At 47.4% G+C, this 20,087-nt stretch overlaps 1 protein-coding gene and 1 long non-coding RNA gene across 4 annotated transcripts in view; both read left to right on the top strand.

Moving 5' to 3' along the window:
• The first annotated feature begins 1,326 nt into the window (after positions 1–1,326).
• The window catches only part of EVL (Enah/Vasp-like), an 86,378-nt gene continuing 67,617 nt past the window's right edge, over positions 1,327–20,087 (top strand). For all 3 annotated transcript variants that reach the window (XR_002826354.1, XM_023744434.1, XM_023744433.1), the window contains exon 1: positions 1,327–1,376. Coding sequence is in view for 2 of the 3 variants with exons in the window: in XM_023744434.1 (XP_023600202.1) it covers positions 1,342–1,376 (35 nt within the window). In the remaining variant the exon portion in view is untranslated. The remainder of the gene's footprint in view (positions 1,377–20,087) is intronic.
• LOC106694443 lies at positions 10,036–14,067 on the top strand. The gene is made up of 3 exons (XR_001345473.2): positions 10,036–10,692; positions 11,012–13,207; positions 14,050–14,067. It is a non-coding gene; the product is annotated as an uncharacterized LOC106694443 (long non-coding RNA).

The following is a 20,087-nucleotide window of genomic DNA, read 5'->3' as shown; positions in this document are numbered from 1 at the left end:
CATGTTACTGCCCTCTCAGACTCTCCAGGGCTTTCCTGGCTGATAAAGCCCTGCTTAGCTCTGTCGTATCTCCCTCTACTCTTGTTGGCTGCTCTAGGCCAACCACAGCACCGTAGGAGAGGGAGGGATGCCAGGCTGGTGCCCTCCCACCTTGGGCCTTTGTACCAGCTGTCTCCTCTGCCTGCAGTGATCTTTCCCTGATGTTTGCATAACTGTCCCCTGATCATCCACATCTCAGCTTAGATACACTACCTGAGGGGCCTTTCCCATCACCTCTTCGTAGCCCCAGTCACTCTCTGGCACGTTGCCCTATTTTATTATCCTTTTCTCACCCATTTAGTCTCTGAGTTCCTTCCTTAGAGCTGATGCACTGAGAAGCTCAGGGTTTTCACTGCACCTAGAATAGTATCTGATATGGTAGCCCTTCGATCACTTGTTGAGTGAATGCAATGACCTAGGCAGCTATTTAGAGAGCACTTATTTGGGGAGATAGAGAGACATGAACAGGAATGCAGAAATAATTAGCAGTAGAATCCTGCTTTTGAGAAGTGGTAGACTGAAAGATGTATTGCAGTTGTATTTGCTTTACAGTAGAATGCTTTTGGGGGTTAGCTTTCAGTTAAATTTAAAACTATTATTTTGAAGTTAAATGTCACTGTAGAAGCTCAGTTGAATTATGTAATCTGAGGGAAATAATTAGTTCACAGTGTAGGACTCACATTTCTTATCAATTCAAGAAGCATTTTTTGTTTGTTTTTAATTTTTAGAAAGGTTAATTCAATTGGAATGAAAACGCACTGAGTGAAATAAAAAGAGATCTTGACCAGCCCAGCTTGTGTGGCTCAGTGATTGAGCATCAACCCGTGAACCAGGAAGGAGGTCACGGTTCGATTCCCAGTCAGGGCACATGCCTGGGTTGCGGGCTCGATCCCCAGTAGGGAGCGTGCAGGAGGCAGCCGATCAATGATTCTCTCTCATCATTGATGTTTCTATCTCTCTCCCCTCTCCCTTCCTCTCTCTGAAATCAATAAAAACATATTTTGACCAGAGATCTACTATTACCAGGAGTGTGCTGTACCTGGGGGAAGGCTTAAAAAGGACTAAAAATGAAGGTCACTGGTAGTGGAGCCCCCATAATTACAAAATAGAAGAATTTGGGAGTGGTGACCCAAAATTATAAGTTATTTTTCTTGAAGCTGTGTTTGCATAGCAAGCATGCTGTTTTTACTTAAAGTGTTTCTAATGGAGGTTATGAGGGACTAAACTCTTTAGGTTTCCTCCTGCCAGTCCCCTCAGCCCCTGTCCCCAGGAACTCACCTGGTTAGAGGCCTAAGACATGGAATGGACAGAAGCTACTCCTCAGCACAAGATGACATGTGAGATTAAATATGTATATTTATCTATATACGTGTGTGTGTGTGTGTGTGTGTGTGTGTGTATACACACTAGGGGTCCTGTGCATGAATTTGTGCACCTTGAAAGAAACTGGTCCGCGAGGCTGCAGTAGGCACAGGGGCGGGTCCTGGCCCATCTCCGCGCCCCATCCCAGCCCCTCCCACCGCGGCCCCGGCCCCCTATCTGCCAGCAGCCCCACTCCCGTCGCCGCCTCTCCCACGTGCTGACAGCACTGGCCCCGCTTGTACCCACAGACGGTGCAGAGTGATTGGGGCCCGCACCAGCAGCAGGTGCGAGCCGGGGCTGCTGCCCTGATCGCCCCTCAGGAGCAGGGGAGGTGGAGAAGCCCTTAAGGGCGATCAGGTCTGGCAGCCGCTGCTCACACCCACTGATGGTGCTGAGTGATCAGGACCGGCACCAGGCACCGGCAATGGGTGTGAGCGGCAGCTCCAACGCTGGAGCAGGTCGGAGCACTGGGCAGGACTGTGCCCGGTGGGACCACAGCATGCGGGAGCAAAGAATTTTAAGTAACCACCAGAGGCTCGCCCCAGTGACAGCAACTGGCGCCCTGCCTTGGTCTGGCACCCCCGCTCACCTGATCCACCATCCTGCCTCGGCCAACGCCCACCATGTTCCGCACACACCCCCCGGGTGGTCAGTGCATGTCATAGCGACTGGTTGTTTGGTTGTTGCGGTTCATCTACTGTTCGGTCTATTTGCATATTAGCCTTTTATTATATAGGAATATTGACTACCTAGGAATTCGGGAGTTTTAGAGATCACCATAGGCTGGTTTTGGTGAGGGACAGGACCGGATGAGGTTTTGAAGGGTATGTGATATTAGCTACCATCGGTGGTGGTTCCATGTGCCGGAGTTTTGTCTGTGCAGCACCCCACACACTGAGGCTTACACAGGTGAGACTGTGCCCAAGGCTTCCCAGGTGGACAGTAGACTGGGCGCAGAAGCACACTTTCCATGATCACTGTGGGGAGAAGGCGGGATTAGAGCAGCTGCCTGTGGTCACAGGCTCTAAGTGGCAGACCTGGGACTTCCAACGGGTTATTGCATGACTCTGACTCTCCTGTGTTTCCTGTTATATCATGATTCTGCCAAGTAGAGGGTCTCGGGCGGAGACTAGTCAGGAATATCGTGGAAGGCATTCTGGGTCAGCTTAGTTGCTGATTGCTACATGGTTTGAGGGACCGCAGGATTCCACCAAATTTCTTACTAATCAGTCTGCCTCAGTTGGCTGTTATTACTTCATTTCTTTGAGGCAAGTTCTGGGCTCTCACTTCTCTTCAGATAGGGATAACGTAAGGAGAGGGGTGTGTTTATCCCAGGCCACCTAATGTGAGAACGGGGTCCCTTTCTCCCTGGTGGAAAGCTGGGGCAAAAGGAGGGTCATTCAGCAAACAGTTACTGAGTAACTCCTCTCACTCAGCTCCTGGGGACAGACAGCTGAGGGAACAGTGTGGGCCGCGTGGAAGGGTGCAGGTCACGGAGGGAGCAAGGAATAATTTAGGCAGCTGGCCCCTGGGCTGAAGAAAGGAGGTCCTGGCATATTTGGGGAACTAGGAATGTGGGGCTGGATTTGGGGATTATTAAGAGTTTTAATGGGAAAAAGGAGTTGGAGAAATAAGATTCTGTATGCTTGGCTGAGGGGTTTTCCGTAACACTATGGGCACTGAGGGACTGATGCAGGGTTCAAATAGGGGTCATGAGAATCAGAGTTAGAAACACTGCCCTGGCAGAATCTGCGAGAAGGGACAGAGAGAGAAAGGCCAGTTATAATGCAACAGACCAGGTGAGAGATGCCAAAGGTGGGGGCTCAGGCGGTAGGCAGGGAGTGGGCAAAGGGACAGGTTCAAGGAAACTTTGGTGAGGTAGAATCTGAATTAGTGACTGATTATCTTTGTGGTGTGAGGGAGAAAAAAAAAGTCAAGAGCGACTCACAGGATTTCATTGGCGATCTGTCCCCCTTGTTTTATAAAGGTTTGCAGCCCCAATGCTGAAGGTTCTTCTTAACGCCAGGTTTTAGAATACAGCCTCAGCTCATTTGCCAGATTTTACCAACTTGGGCTTTACAAACTGGAAAACATTGCTCTTTTTTTGGCTGACATCTCGTTTCCTTTTTTACTGTTTTTAACTTCTGAAATTATTACAGTAATTTTTGTACTTCAAGGAATTGGTAAGAGCCTCAATAAATGAATAATCAAAGAAATGAGATCACCATCACAATCGACTGCAAGGTCATATGGTTCATGAGACAGTGGTGGGCATACAGCGTGGCTTTCTGATTCCCCAGCAGTTTATGCATCTGTGATAAAGTAGTGTTTGGTAGTGGACAGGCATAATATGGGATTCTGCAGAATTGTCAGTGAAATGGAGGCAGGTATCACTGTCCACTCTCTTTACTGACCACACTGGTCACACCTGGTCATTTCAGCAGCAGCAGGCACAGGAAGATGAGGTAATCAGGCAGGTCACAGTGGCACAGGTTGTATTCTCATCCCTTTAAGCTTTTATCACTCGGCGAAATCCTGGTCTGGAGGTGGGATGTGATCTGTGGTTTACCCAGGACCCCAGGTTCCACTTTTTTCTCTGGACTAATCCGGCTCCCAGCCTGGAGCCTGAGCACACACTGCATTAATCAGACTTGCTGTAATGATCACATGGTTTTCTCGCTGCCTCCCCTGTTAGCTGCCGCTTGTCAGCAGCTGGCGGAGCTGGAGGCTGCAGGCTCCTGTCTGCAGAAAGCCTTTTACTTCGGAATATTGGGGGGTGTGGAAACCCCGCCTCTTTTTTCTGCACTTTGCACCATCTGACTGACTAAATGGTTGTCCTCCGAACCAAAAAGGCTACCAGACAATCTAAGGAAATTGTCTCTGTCTAGGTCATGTTCGCATTTGAAGAATTCAGGTATGTTCTGGTTTCGTACATCTGCCTGCCGCTGGGTTTTTGTTCTCGCTAGGTTTTTGCTGTGTAATGACAGCTTAGGTTCTGGCTGGTTCTCACACACAAAAAGGGCTCTTCTCTGCATTCGGTGGGGTCTCTCCAGGCATGGGGGTCGGAGGTGCACGGTGGTGCTGGTCAGGGTGTTTGCTGCATGCACGGATGCAGCGTGGGTAATTGTTTGCTGGTGTGTGAATTTGCCGAGGGCCCCACCTTGTGCCTCATTTGAGCTGCTGTTGCAGGTGTAGAGTTAAGAATACAGAATAGCAACTGTTTATCCAGAATGAGTCTGTTGATAGCTTTTGTTTTTCTTCCTTTGTCAAACTCATGGAGTCGACTGCTCTCTTAAAAAAATGCTAATCGTAGCAGTGAAGGTGAAATTCTGCAAGTGTGTCTGCTTAGTTGAGATTTGATTTTGGCTCTGATTTTCCTCATCGTCGATAGCAATCTCATGGCTGGGCGGTTTTCTGGGAAGTGCTCTGTTAACCGGAGCCTTCTTTGCTTTTGTAAGCTTTTCAGCTGCTGTAATTATTAATGCTGCAAATTGGAGTCTTTTGTGAATCTTACTCCCTCTCTTTCCTCCATCTCTTCTCTGGGAATCTGTGTCTGGGGGTGAATGTGGGAAGGGATGTTCCAATAGAGATAGTTTCTAAGAAATGAAAATAAAGGAGGTGGAATGGGAGGGCCACCGGTCATTTATGTGCATGTTTCCATGTCTGTGGAACATATGGAGGAGAGCATATATGTGTCTGCTTCTGACCTCGGACAGCTTCTCGTTTCTCACATGGGATTTCTGTGTATCTTAGAACTGAGCATAAATGCCATGTTATGGGCAAAGATTGTGTGGGAACCTCAGTTCTGTTTCTTATAGGCCCTTTTTGTTCCCTCCAAATGTTGCTGCAACAGACATTAAAATGATAATAGAATAACCACTTTTCATTATTTGCAAGAGGAAACTAGAAACCTTTTAGTCAAAATCAAGGGAGTAGCTGAGAGAATCATCAGCTGTGCACACAGGTCCCCCGCCCTTCCTGTAAGCGTGGGGCTTTGGATCCAGGAAGTTATCCTTTGTTTAAGAGTGTGCCCCTGCATTATTCCGGATGGGTCGGGCTTGTGAAAGGGATATTCCTTCCATGTGGCAACATGCTCTGGTGACATGGGGTCTTTGCCCTTAGACAGGGACCAGGCTTATTGTTTTCTAATAGCTCCATTAACAGCTAACAAGAATTTATTTAATGCTGGACAGGTTACAGTAGATCTGTCCTTTAAAAATGGAAAAGGAGCCCTGGCCGGTGAGACTCGGTTGAGTGTTGTCCCGTGCACCGAAGGGTCACCAGTTTGATTCCCGGTCAGGGCACATGTCCGGGTTGCAGGTTCGATCCGGGATCAAGGTGCATGCAGGAGGTAGCAGATAGATGTTTCTCTTCACATTGATGTTATTCTCTTTCTCTTAAATAAATCAATAAAAACACTTAAAAAAAAAAAGAATGAAACAGGAGTCCTGGGTTCTAATCCCAGTTTCAAAATTAGCTTCTCTGATCCTTGTGAGAGTTTCGGAAGAGTTCTGTGAATTATAGAAAGTGGTAAGATTGTAAGGTTCATATTTTATTGTTAGCATTTATTCTATGGAGTAAGCCTTAGCTACTGAACAGATCTTGGAGCCCTTCCCTACATTTCCTGAAGAGGGATGTGTATCAAAAAGCCATTCCCGTTGTGGTGGGCTCCTAGCCCAAGAGCTGGGTCTGAAGAGGTAGAAAAGGGTTAGAGTGAAAGGCCACCACACTGCTGACCCGAGAAAGTGGGGCCCTATATGGAAAGTAAGCCAGAAAAGAAGTCATCTCTCACCCCTGCTTCAATCTCCTGCCTGAGCTAGCCCTGAGCACTTTGCTGGGTATGATTGCCGTTTGTGACTGCTGCACAGTACTGGACAAGTGGCTGTCTTCTTTAGTCACCAGGTCCACATGTGTGGGGCCAGGTGATCACAGTGGGGCAGCACAGGCACTACAGAGGAGCTTAGCTCAGTGGTTCTCAACCTTCTGGCCCTCTAAATACATTTCCTCATGTTGTGACCCAACCATAAAATTATTTTCGTTGCCACTTCATAACTGTAATGTTGCTACTGTTATGAATCGTAATGTAAATATCTGATATGCAGGATGGTCTTAGGCGACCCCTGTGAAAGGGTCGTTCGACCGCCAGAAGGGTCGCGACCCACAGGTTAAGAACTGCTGGTTAGCTTTTTTAACTGAGGCCAAGGTGGTTCTCAAGCTGTAAGAGGCAGAAGAATCACCTGGAGGGCTCTGAAAACTCATTGCTGGGATCCCTCCCAGAGGTTCGGATCTAGTAAGTAGGTCTCGGTTGGGGTTTAAAACCTGCATGTCTAACAAGTTCCCAGGTGATTCCTATGCTGCAGGTCTGGGAACCAGAGAACCATTGGCTTGGGAGAAGCAGGCAGATTGTCTTTGAGATGGGAAGTGTGAGGCAAAGGCGGAGTGGAGGTGGAGGTGGAGGTGGAGGTAGGAAAGAAACCAGGAGCCAGAGCAGCACACAGGCAGGTGGACCCGAGCCGTACGCTCGTAGGAGGTTAAACGGGCCGCATGGGTCACAGCCCTCCTCCTGGGAGGCCTCAGAGCGGTGGAGAGCACACTGATGTGAGGATCTTAGGATTGTCATCTTGGCTATAAGCCTGGTTCTGCCATGCACTGTCTTTGGACCTTTCTTTGTCTCCATTTTCTCAACTGGAAAATGGGGATAGCAGGTCTCCACAAGCAAATCTCTAATGCTGTCTGTCAGCATTAAATGAGAACGTAAACTTGCTTGATAAATTACAGCACTCTTTCTACATGAACAGAAGGGAGGAAAGGGCGCTGGGAGTGACTCCATCCTCTTATCCACACACATTTACAGGCCTCCGTACACCCCAACTCGAGAGCACAGGCCCACACTCATTGTTAAAAGGAGGTCAGATTTTGACATGGACACGTGTACATGCTGACTCCCTATTGGACTAGGAGTTCTTGAGAACTTTTGTGAATCATAGGTTTTTTGTTGTTGTTTTTAGAGAGAGTAGAAGGGAGGGGGAGAGACAGAGAGAGAGAGAAACATCTATGTGAGAGAGACACATCGACTGGTTGCCTCCCACATGCACCCCCACCAGGGCTGGGGATCAAGCCTGCAACCAAGGTACATGTCCTTGACTGGAATCTAACCCGGGACCCTTGGTGCATGGGCCGACGCTCCAACCATGGAGCCAAACCAGCCAGGGCAATGTGAATCCATGTGTTCTGGGTCCTGCATGCCTAAAACTGCTTGACACACAGTAAGGCCTTAATAAGCAGTTGACTGTCTCACAAGGATTTACCAAAAAAGGAAAAGCAAGCGGGCTCTCTGGCAAGCTCGGTGCAGGCCTCATGGTGCCGGCTGGTGTGCTCACTTAGAAGAGCATGTTGAAGGCTGACCACTGACCTCCAGAGAAAGATGTGACATGTCCTCGGCACATCCCAGTTGCTGGAGCACCAGAGAGCTCCGGCCGCATCACCTGAGGACTCTGCAGTGACCTCTCTCTACAACCTGCTGCTGGTTATAATGGTTCGCTGGGGCCTGGGGCCCAAACCTGGAGAGCTGGAGAACCCCGAGAGCATGAGAGGTCCGGCCAGCATTTTCCAGCGGTCAGGGGTTCTGGCCTCCCATTGACTGCAGTCTGCATCGTTCTAACACCAGGCAAGCTGTCCTAGCCGGCTATTGTTAGACACATTTTTCTTGTGGTTTTGCCTTTTTAAAGAAATTTCTTAGACGAGAAGTGTACTGAATGAATAGTCTAAGTCAGTGGTTGGCAACATGTGGCTCATGGGCCGCAGTTTGCCGACCACTGGTCTAAGTAAACATTTACCTGTTACTCCCCACCGCAGAGACCGTCACCTGAGCACCACTGGAGACAGCTTTGTGGAATACTGGAGTTTTCCTCCCACCGTGAGACCCAGAGCCATGACCGAATGTCCTTCCCATCTCCAGAATGGAGAGTTTTCAATGTGATTTTGGCTCCATAATCCCTCAAGTGAGAGTGGAACCAAAATCAGAAACCACTGTTTCTCAAAGTTCCTGATACTTATTCCTACTTGCTTCCTGGGGAATGTGGTATACCAGCTCCAGATCTCAAATCCGCAGGTGGGATGAGTCAGTCACGTGAAAATGGGAAGTTACGACTTTGAGTCTGTTTTCATTGTTTTAATTTTTAAATGTTCTGGACCGGTTGAGGTTCAAACTCCAACTAACTTTATCTTCATTCATGCAAATTGATATGTGGTTTTGGGAAAAGATGTACCTTTTCTTGCCCTCCCACTGGAATATTGAAACGAGTTAAAATAAGTGGTTTCAGGGAACCCCTGAAGTTCGAAAGCAGGGAGAGCCCACACTCTCGTTCCCCAGGGTCCTGCAATCCTTGAAGAAACAGGTGTTTCGGTCCAGTGACATTCCACTGTGGTGTGGAAATACATCTCAGGTCAATGGGAGATGGAAGCTGGGCTGGGCTGGGCTGGGCAGGATGGGGAAGGTACCCAACTTGATTATTGAGTATCTCCTAGGCGCCAGACACTGCTAGGTGCTTCTCCCCTGGTAACTTTAACCACATCGCATCTTATAAATAAAAACGGAGGCTCAGGGACACAGAAACCCCCAAATGTATACTTTTACCCAGACCCATCCCAGGAGCACCTGGTTGGAGGAAGTAGGCAGTGGGTGGAGAGCTGAAGGAGAAAAACAAAGCAAGTGGGGGGTGGGGAGGACAGACACATCTCATGGACTTGGCAGTTCCGCCTGTTTGTCTGACAAGCCACAAGCAAAATGTTATTTTGGGAAACAAATAATTTAGCTCTTGGGATGGCAAAGTGGATATATTTAAAAATACCAGTCTATCCTGCATTATTAAATGTGTTACAGTTATTGTTGAGTTTTACTCAAAGAGAGGCAGTGCTGGGAATCAGGGTCCAAAGATTTGGATACACTTCATACAATGTAAACTTACAAGCTGTGACCGTGGTGAGCCACTTTATTTCTCTGGACCAGTTTCTGCACTTACGTTAAGGATAATATGTAAGACAGAAGTGTATAAATTATAAAGTTTTGCTATAATGCTTGTACTTATAGTTTGGAATTAGTGGAAGCTTTATCAGTTAATATTTAACCAGTTCAGTCTCATTCCCATTCCTCACACTTTTTGCATAGCACAGTAGTCATCTCATGTTAAAAACAATGAGTCAAAAGAAGACTAAGGCCAAGACATGGGAACAACCACAGTGTCCTACGAGAAAGGACTGGATAAAGAAGATGTGGTCCATCTACGCAATGGATTCAACCATAAGAAAGGATGAAATAGCGCCATTTGCAACAACATGGATGGACCTTGAGAACATTATGATAAGTGAAAGAAGTCAGAAAAAGTGAAGAACCATGTGACTTCACTCATATGTGGGATATAAAACTGAAACTCATGGACACAAACAGCAGTGTGATGGCTGGCCAGGGGGGAGAGGTTGGGGGAGAAGATCCTAATAGATGGTGAAGGGAGAAGCTTTGACTTTGGGTGGTGGGCACATGGTGCAATATACAGACCTTGTAACATAGAAACCCACACTTGACACCTGTATGTTCATGTTGACCAATGGCACCCCCAAGAAATTTAAGGAAGAAAGGAAGAAAAAGAAAGGAAGAGAGAGAGAGAAGAGGGGAGGGGACTTTAACTGGACTTGGCAAGTAATAAGTCCAGAACAGGATACCAGCCTGGCTCCACACGCTGCTTGTCTCTACTTAGGATAGTTGCAAAGGTTTCACTCGCTGTGTAGGTTCTGGAAATTTTGTCCATGTCTTTTTAGAGGTGGGGAGGGCCTTTATGCTGATAGCAGAACATTCATTCAAAAAACACTTCCTGGACGTCTACTAACTATAAGCCATAGTAAAAGGTGCAAATATGTGTGATCCTTCACCCCGCCTTCAGGAATTTGCTGTCCTCAACCAACACCAAAAGCATGGGGTGGGGCAGCCAAGGCACAGGAAGGCGGGTGAGGTGGGGTAGATCCCATTAGCGGTACAGGTGACCTGCTGTGGTTCTGCGTATTGAGGGGTGTGGGGACTTTCAGGAAGATCTGAGTCTTGGGGAAGCGTAGGATTTGGGTGGATGAAAATAAAGGGAAGGGCTGTTGGGAGCAGTGTAGGGGCTGAGTCAGGGGAGTGGGCTGATAAAGCCCAAGGAGGAGCAACTTCCCTCCTTCTCCTCAGGGTTACCCATGTCTGATTGCCTTTTCCTTATGACTGGTGACTTTCTCTGCCCTGAAGTTCACTGCCTTGCAGAGGTAAGCACTTCACCTTCAGGGACCATGTGGTCGGGGACATCTGCTCGGTGCTCTGCAGCGCTGGCACCTTTGGTTTTCCACTGGCCTTGTTACCTGAGCAGCTTGGTTAAGCTCTTTGCGCTTCAGTTTGCCTCTCTGTAAAATGGGGATATTTCCTACCTCCCAGAGTTGCTGCATTGATTAAATGAGATTATTTGCTAAAGCATCTAGCAAGGTGCCTGGCACTTAGTAGATAATAAATTAATTCCTTTAATTTCCCTCAAGCAGCAAAGCATTTAATTAGACTAATGAAATCCTGTTCTAATCTAATCCTGATTAGAAATTGCACAGGAGCCAGAAGAGAGGCCTGACACTCAGGTGGGGTGCCCTGGACTCCCGTCTTCCTGGGTGCTCAGACGCAGAACGCCAGAATGCAGTCCTTGGATGACAGTCCTGCTTGTTGAAATTTTATGACACAATGAACCAACTGTGATGTGACTAATCAGCTGAGAGCTTGGATCTGGGCTTGGTTGACACACAGATTTGCTGGCCTGAGAGATTAATTAAATTCCTTGCAGTTGACAAACTGGGACTCTAGTGCTTTCTGTCTAATTACGATGACACAGCCAGAGCCCACCACCAAGTGTTGACATTTCCCCAGGGCCGGCATAGCAGTGCATGCTTGGCCTCACAGCTCTTTATTTCCAGAGCCTGGCACAAGATACACATGTCTGTTGAACTGTGTGGACTGCATTGACAGTTTGATGTGTGAGGTCTGTTCCACTGGGGAGGAGGGGGACAAAGTGAATTATAAGCGAGAGCTCGGTGGTGAGCACCCTTCCAACCAGAAGCAGCTGTTGTAGAAATAAATGATGGGTAATTCCTGGTGGTTCCGTTGGTCTTCAGGGGAAGCCACTGAAGAGCTTCAACTTGGGGATCCTATGGAATCCTTTTCCCGGATGCTCTCCCATCAGATGAACTGGAGCACTTCCGGAGCCGGAGAGTGAAGACTCCACCTTCGTTACTCTCCGCCTTGTTGAAGACTGAGGGATGTAGAGGTCCCAGGGTGGAGGGAGGTGGACACACGTGCTACAGTTGACAGAATCGTTGTCCTGGTGTTGGTAGGGACCCTCCTGATAACCAGATCTCTGGGGTGAATGAAGTGCGAATCAGCTCATTCTGCCCTGGGTGAGAACTTAAACACAGCTTGTTTCAGAGAAGGGTGGCAAAGAGAGGGCCGTCTCCCTGTCCCTTACCAGGTGACAGTATAAAGCCCTGTCCCTTGCCAGCGAAGCCCTCCCTGGCCTGACTGCATGCTCTCTGGGACCTCGGTCACAGGAGCCTTCCCTCTGCTCCACATTGATTTAGTCTGGGATCTACGCACACCCTGTGGTTTCCCTGGCTCCAACCCTATGTTTTCTCCCCATGAAATCCTTCAGAACCCAGCGCTGTGCACACTTCCTTCAGGAAACCTTTTTCCACTCCAGCCCACATGAATGTCTTTTTTTTTTTTTCTGAACTTCCATACAACACGGACATATAGAAAATACTCTAGGACTTAATTTTCCTGTCGTATTTCCCTGACTTGATTGAGGGTTACTTGAAGGCAGAAAGAAGGTTTGATACCTTGTCATTCCACCTGTCACACTTGAACAGAGCCGGATGCATCGTGACTTCTCGGCACTTCTTATTTATTCATTTTTATGGGCTTTTTTTAAAAACTCCTGCCACATGCCATTGTTATAGGCCCTAGGAGGGGAAATGGCAGGAAACAAGGCAGTTGCTGCCTCTTAGGTGTCTGTTCATTTCAGCGCATGAGGCATGACTGGGATTTTGAGGGAAAATGAGTCTGCTGAGTAGTTTGCATGGGCAGAACTGGTCCAGGCAGCAGGTCAGCAGCAAGGACTAAAGGGCCACATGGTAGATTTCAGAGCTGTGGGGATTTACAAAAGGGTTTGAGCGAGCACCAAATATGAAGTTTAACAAGTCCTTGCGTATTAAAATGTAAACTTTCTGGTTCTTCTAGATTCAGATACAAACAAGACATGTTGCAAGTGTAGGCACATGTTCCAGGACCTGTTATCTTCTCCAATTTCCATACCAGTCCTGTAGGCTCGGTACTGTTCACCTGACAGGCTTGTGCCTGAGAAGATTCCGGGAATAGCTCACTCTCCAAGTGACACGGTTTGCTTCATTGGGAGAGCTGGGAATTGGATCTGTCTTCTAACTGAAAAGTCCATGCTTGCCTTTGGCACTCCATAGCTGCCTCTGACCCTGATTTTGTTGTTCTCATAAGATTCCTAGGAGATCGCTGCTGTTACTGTCATATCTGTTTCACAGATTTTTTTAAAAAGCAAGGTGTGTACTGGCTTAACCTCTCCAGCATCACACAGAGCCGGCATTTGAACCCAATTCCACCCGATTCTGGTGCCTGTGCTTTGGACGGCTCTTAGTCACGCAGGGGGCTGCATGGGAAACAGAAGGGCCTGTAGACAGCTGTTTGAGAAACACTGTGCACCCCACTCCTCTGGGCAAGGTCAGTGTGGGAGCATGAGAAATCTCGAGGGAGTAGAGGGTGGAGGGTAGGAATTTTGCCCCTGAACTTCCCACATCTGTTTGATGAAGGAACTTTTATTGCTTAACTCTTAATTTTTAGTTACACTCAGGAAAATACTGCTGTAGTTGAAGGGTAATCTGAGTGTGGGAATTAGAAATGGGGAAGAAGAGAATCTTTAGGCAAAATACATAAAGGAAGAAGATAAGAGTGTAAGATGCAAAATCTCATTGGAGGGTAAGTTCAGACTCCTGCTCTTATTGGCTGTGTAACTTCATGCAAATTGTTTATTCTTTTTGGGTTTCACTTGCCTAATATGTAAAACTATAGGCCTGGTGCATGAATTCCTGCACGGGTGGGGTCCGCTCGGCCCTGCCCCAAATCTGGGTGAGGGGGGCCCTTCAGGGAAGGGGCCATTCAGGGGGAGGGGCCGAGGATAGTTGGAGGGCTGGCCCTGCCCCCTGGTTGAACTCCCAGTCAAACTCCGGTCAAGGGGACAATTTACATATTAGCCTTTTATTATATAGGATTGGTTCACTGTGAGGAAAAGTGTGATTATATATGCAAAAATGCTTTGTAAGCAGTACAACTGAAAGTTGTTTTTTATTTTATTTTTCCCATCACCATTTATCCTCTCTATGCCCCCTTCCATTTTCCCCTCTCTCTTCCCCCCTGAAAATTTTTTTTTGAGTTGTTCATGTTTGTCCCAGTACCTAGCACAGCACCTTCCAGCTGTTTGAAGGGCAGTTAATGGTTGTTGGATGAATGAGTGGTCTCTGGGTTCTGTAATTGGTCTGTTGCAACTGAAAATATTTTTCATTCAGTTTTATTAAGATACAATTGACAGTGAATTTTTAAAAAATATATTTTTATTGATTTCAGAGAGGGAGAGAAAGATAGAAACATCAATGATGAGAGAGAATCATTGATCAGTTGGCTCCTGCACACCCCCTCCTGGGGATCGAGCCCTCAAGCCAGCATGTCCCCTGACCGGAAATTGAACCGTGACCTCCTGGTTCATAGGTCAATGCTAAACCACTGAGCTACACAGGCTGACTTGATATAATTACTCTTGATGTGTCCATGATAAATCGGACTCTTTCTCAGGACTGCCAAGAGGAGAAACTGCTGCGATTTCACACACCCGTGCAGTTCTCACTGATGGAAAGAGCTGAGATGTGCAAGGACATTCTTGGATCAGTCTTTTGTTAGCACCTGGGCAGAGAATGAGTTGGAGATCATTCTGATAAGTAAAACACTGTGCAAAGATCAAGTACTTTTTAAAAAGAGAGAGGCGGGTAATTTTTTAGCATGCCTATCTCTTTCCTCTACTAGCATTGTTATTCCTAGAAAGATACTGTTTGCCCAGCATCCAGTTTAGAGAGGAGGGTTACGAAGAGGGGAATCAGTAGTCCATGCCACAGTGATCTGACCTGGCCCAACCCCACACCCCCTCTTTGGGGGTGACACGTGACTCAATCCCTTGGCTATGGTGATTGGTTTAAGGCAAACATGTCAAACTCTCAGCCCGCTGGCACAAGTTTGACATGCTTGGTTTAAGGGAAGAGTCTTGGGCTAGATCTGTGAGGAAAGATGCTGCTTTTTCTGGGATCAAGAGCTGTGTGGGATGATGAAAGCCTCAAGTCATTGGTGGTAGCCTTCTGGTACCAAAGCCGGGTGATGGGGTAGAGTTCAGTGATGGCCAAAGAACCGACTTCTCATGGCATCACTGAGCCGGGGCTTATGGCGTTCGGCCCTGCTTAAGCCAGGCGTCTCCATGAGGGTGGTTGTTTTTGCACTATATGAAATAACAGATTCCACTTTTTTCCCCATCAGAATCTGTCACTTACAACCTGAAGAATTCCAAATAATACAAAACTGCGCAGGATAAAGAAAAAGCAGACTAACACTTGTACCATTTTTTCCTCCTCTGGAGGTGACCACACTAGTCATCATCAGAATCGTCAGACCACATTGCAGTGTTGTGTTTCATCCGGGTGTTTAACAGAGCACTGTGGCCTGGGACACTGGTTTGGACTGAGTTGTGTCCCCCACATTCATAGATGGAAGCCCTAACCGCCAATGTGACCACCATATTTGGAGATAAGGCTTAAGAGATAATGAAGATTAAATGAGGTGAGGAGGGTGGGGCCCTGAGCAGTAGAGCCAGTGTCCTTATAAGAAGAGGAAGACACCAGAGAAAAGCCCATGTGAGGACACAGCAAAAAGGTGGCCCTCTGAGCCAAGGTGAGAGGCCGCAGGAGAAACCACGCCTACTGACGCCTTGACCCTGGCCTTCCAGCCTCCAGAACTGAGAGAAAGTACATTTCTGTTGCTAAGCCGCCCGGACTGGTATTTTGTTATGGCAGCCCGGGCTGACGAATGCAGGCACATTTAAAAGAGAGAGGCGGGTGGTGAGGGCACTCGAGACCTTATCTGTGGGACAGTCCATAGAGGGCTTGCCGTGTGCTTTTTGAAGAAAAGGCAGGCCCAGCTGGTGTTGCTCAGTGGTTGAGCATCTACCTATAAACCAGGTGGTCACGGTTCAATTCCCGGTTAGGGCACATGCCCAGATTGCAGGCTCAACCCCCAGTAGGAAGCCTGCAAGGAGGCAGCTGATCAATGATTCTCCCTCATCATTGATGTTTCAATCTCTTTGTCTCCCCCTTCCTCTCTGAAATCAATAAAATATATATTTTTTTAAAAAATAAAAATATGTTTTAAAGAAGCAGAAAGGCTGTGTCAGAGCTGAAACAGCTGTTCGGTAGCCTCTGGTTCCGAGCTCTAGGAGGCACTTCTTTGGACACAGCATTTACTTTTCACTTTCCTGCAGCTGACGTGTCAGGGTCCCTTGAGGCATTTCCAACGGGAAAGGGAAGTAATGTTTACTGAACACCCTCTGTTCGCTCTCATTCATTCAGCACTAGACCTTAGGGATCCAGCCGGATAGCTTCCGTCTAATTCAGCTATTAAGTGCCGAGAGCTCCAGTTACAATATGCTATTTAATTAACACCACACTCAGCAAGTTAGAAATATACTCCCTTACAGATGAGGAAACAAACCTAGAAAGGGTCAGAATGTGGTCATGGTCCCCAGGACCCAGTCTAGAGCTCAAGGAGCCTGATTCCTGTTCTGTCGCTCCTGTTTCCTGGCCCTGTGAGGCGGGAGGCTGGAAGCTGGCACAGAAATCAGTGCTATGTCGGGGCCAGCGGGTGGGGGAACTGAAGGTGGCCCGAGAGTCCTGGCTCCCCGCCGAGAGAGCCGGAAGCACTGTGGTTTAATGAAGCACCACATTGGCCATGCCCCATAAAATTAAGAGAAGAAAAGAAATTAAAATCTAAAGGAGTTGTGGCAAGTGGAGAGAATTGTTAAGCACAGGCAAAGCAAATATGGCAGGTTTGAGACCAACTGCTCTCATCACGCTGTTCTCTGGACAGACTTCAGCTCCGGTGGGCTGTGAATACCCCGCCCTGCCCTTCCAGGCAGGAGCCATGGACCCAGACAGGCAGGCGTGGTGGGCCACCACCTTCTCCCTTGTGTTGAATGCCCAAGCATCTGGATGGCCAGGGCCTTAGGCACAATCAGTGACTGTCTTAACATGGAGAGCAGGCCAGGCCCCATTTTCATTGCACTTGTCCCTTTGCACCCTTAAGAGTTTTTGTTTGTTTGTTTGTTTTTCAATAAGCTGGTTTTAGTCATTGAAAAATGAATAACTGCTTATAATAAAAAGTTCAAAGAGAACAATGACAGAACTTCACCAAGATCCTTAAACACTCGGGTAGGAAGCCACCTGAGACGGTCTCAGATACAACCTAGGACCCTGTGTGGCCTGGGATTGTGTGTGTATGTGATGCTGTAAAGAGGATATGGCTTTGTTTACTGACAGACTAGAAATTCAGCGGCAAAGGTTTGGGTTATTGACTACCTTTATGACTTCCTTTGGGTTCTCTTGGATATATGGTGCCTCTCCCAAAAGCAGAATTCCTCAAGCTCAGTCGCCGTCTCCTCCAGTTTCCCCAGGAGGCCCTGGACTGACTGCAGCTAACGAGCCGGAGGAGACCTGAAGGGGAAGGATGGGAGGGAGACACCCCTCGTGGAACTGCCCCGTAATCTCAGCTTTCCTACTCTCCCATCATTGGTTAGGATGAAGTTTGGTCGTTTCCTAATATTAAAAATCCTTCTTAAAGTGGAACTTAAGTAAAATGAATGACTAGGGCGAACAGTGTGGATAAAAGAATTGGATTTACCGGTATTGAATGAACACGCAGGAAAGTTCTAACTACACAGTCCATCCCCCAGACCAAGGGGGTGGTGAATGGTTTCCTGGCCTGACTTGGTCAGCATCTGAACCCACTCAGTCCTCCCTGGCTTGGTGCCAGGCGGCGGCGTCACTTGCTCCCACTGGTCCCGGCCCCTCTGTGTGCTGGCTCCTGGCCCTGAGACGACTCAGCAAGTGGCTCAGTGCATGGTAGTTGTGTTGCTGGCACGATGCTCCCTTCCACACATTCTTACAAGCTCCCTTTGTTGCTCTGCTTTCTCCCCTCCCTGCTTTTGTGCACTTTGAAAATCATTGTATTTTTCCTTTTTGAACTCCTCCTTACCCCTGTTCCTCATAGGCCATGGGGTTGGTGCACCTCTCCCTCCGGGCTGGCCCGGCCTCCTCTCTGACCTGCAACAGGCCCCTCCGCCTCCTCTGTGGGTGGATGATGTCTCTTTCTCACTGGTCCCCAGGTTTTGACTTTAAGCACCAGGGCAGAGAGTGGGTAGCGTGTGGCTGCTCACCTGCTCCTCAGAAAACTCGCCTGACTCCTACACAGCGAATGCAGTTCCCTCCCAAGGAATTCACCTTTATGTGATCTTCCTGCCCTTTGCTTTTCCGTTTCCCCTCCCGACCAGAGAAGTTACATTCTAGCACACACCTTCCCTGGGCCGATAGAGACCAAGCGGACAGGTTTCTCCACGGTGCTTCTCTGTTTAAGTTTTCATTACCTTCACTACCTCTACCTGTGTGTTTAATATGGTCCATAAAATAACACACCTTAAATTTATGGTGCTATTACTTCATTAATAATATATGAATATAGGGGGATGAGGACACATTTGTAATACCTTAACCAATAAAGAAATTTTAAAAAATAATAATAATATATGAATATATAATGTGCAGTCACGTGTTTAGAAATAGTGGCACTTGTCTTTGAATTTGTATGCTTATCTATACTAAAATAAGGGTAATATACTAATTAGACCAGACATCCTTCCAGAGAAAGCCACGGTGGCGGGGTCCAAGGCAGAGACAGTTAGGGGCGATCAGGCCGACAGGGGAGAACAATTAGAGGCGATCAGGCAGGCAGGCAGGTGAGCGGTTGGGAGCCAGCAGTCCCAGATTGAGAGGGGGGTGTCTGACTGCCGGTTAGGGATTGGAGAGGGTGCAGGCTGCCAGTTAGGGATTGGAGAGGGTGCAGGCTGGGCTGAGGGACCCTCCTCCCCATGCACGAATTTTGTGCACCAGGCCTCTATTTGTTAATAAAGGTCCCCCTCCCATTGCTCCCTTGAACTCCGAGCCCAGGAAAACCATCAGTATTAAAGGAGGAAGTAGTGTGGGTTGAGTAGAGAGGATACTTCTGAAGATGTCAACCTGTGTTTCAGAACTCCTGGGTGTAAGGTTATGCACTGCTGAGCTGTGAGATGCAGGGCCAGTCCTTCACACCAGGCATATGCCCCCTCTTATAGCCAAAGAATAGTCTGAATAATTAAATGATACAATATATCTGAAAGTTCTTTGTATGGTGTAAACATTTTAAAAGGCAGAGGGATAGATGGGTAGAGTGTGCTGTGTACAAAGACCTGGGTTCCAGGTGGCTGCCACTTACTAGTTGGGTGGCCTGAGCCACTCTGCAAACTTCAGTTCCCTCGTATAAAATGGAAATTATGGTAATAAATGTGAAGAACCCAGTACACAGTAGGTGCTCATTAAATGTCTTTAAAAAGAGATTGTTATTAGGCATATATCCTGGAGGTGACATTTTAACTGGGTGTTGCCAAATGGATTTCACCATGGACTTAGACACCTATAAACAAATGTGTCTGTCTTAATGCGTCTTCCCAGGTATTTCTGGTGAGCTGATTTTTTATTTGTGTGCCAGTAATAACACCTGACTTAGAAAATCCTCTGAAATCTTTGCCTTAGATTTGCAAAGAGTAGGGCGTTTCCTTTTTTTATTAACGTGGAATTGGCATGCAATGTTACATTAGTTTCATGTGTACAACTAGTGATTCGACATTTGTGGGCATTGGGAAGTGGCCCCATCTGTCTCTGTACAGAGTCAGTGCAGTCTCGTTGGCTGTATTCCCATTCTGTGTACTACATCCCCATGACTTATTTTACAATTGGAAGTTTGTGCCTCTTGATCCCTTTACTCATTTCGCCCCCTTCTCGGTTTCCCTCTGCTCTGGGAACCCCCGACAATTCTCTGTATCTGTGAGTAAGAAGAGAACATATCGAAGGTGGGGCTCAATCAGTCATCACTGATGGAGAACAGAGAGTGAATAGTGGTGCCGCATTCCCCAGAGCAGCACTACCATAACCACCAGTGCAAGCCACGTGGGGAATTTAAATATTTAACAGCCCTGTTAAGAAAAGTAAAAAGAACAGGTAAAAGTAATTTTAATAATGTATTTAAACTACTATATCCAGAATATTATAATGTCTACATGTAATCAATGGGAAAATGATGAATGAGCTATCAATGACTTTCTTGTATTAGGTCTTTGAAACCTGGCTTTTACACTGACTTCACTTCTCTAGAATTTCCAGATGTGTGCAATATTCATCGATTTGCATTGATGTCGCACTGTGCA

The sequence above is a fragment of the Myotis lucifugus genome, unplaced genomic scaffold (genome assembly GCF_000147115.1).
Source record: "Myotis lucifugus unplaced genomic scaffold, Myoluc2.0 scaffold_464, whole genome shotgun sequence".
In the NCBI taxonomy this organism is placed as follows: Eukaryota; Metazoa; Chordata; class Mammalia; order Chiroptera; family Vespertilionidae; genus Myotis; species Myotis lucifugus.
Note: the sequence above shows the minus strand (reverse complement) of the source record. Positions and strands in the feature narration are given on the sequence as shown.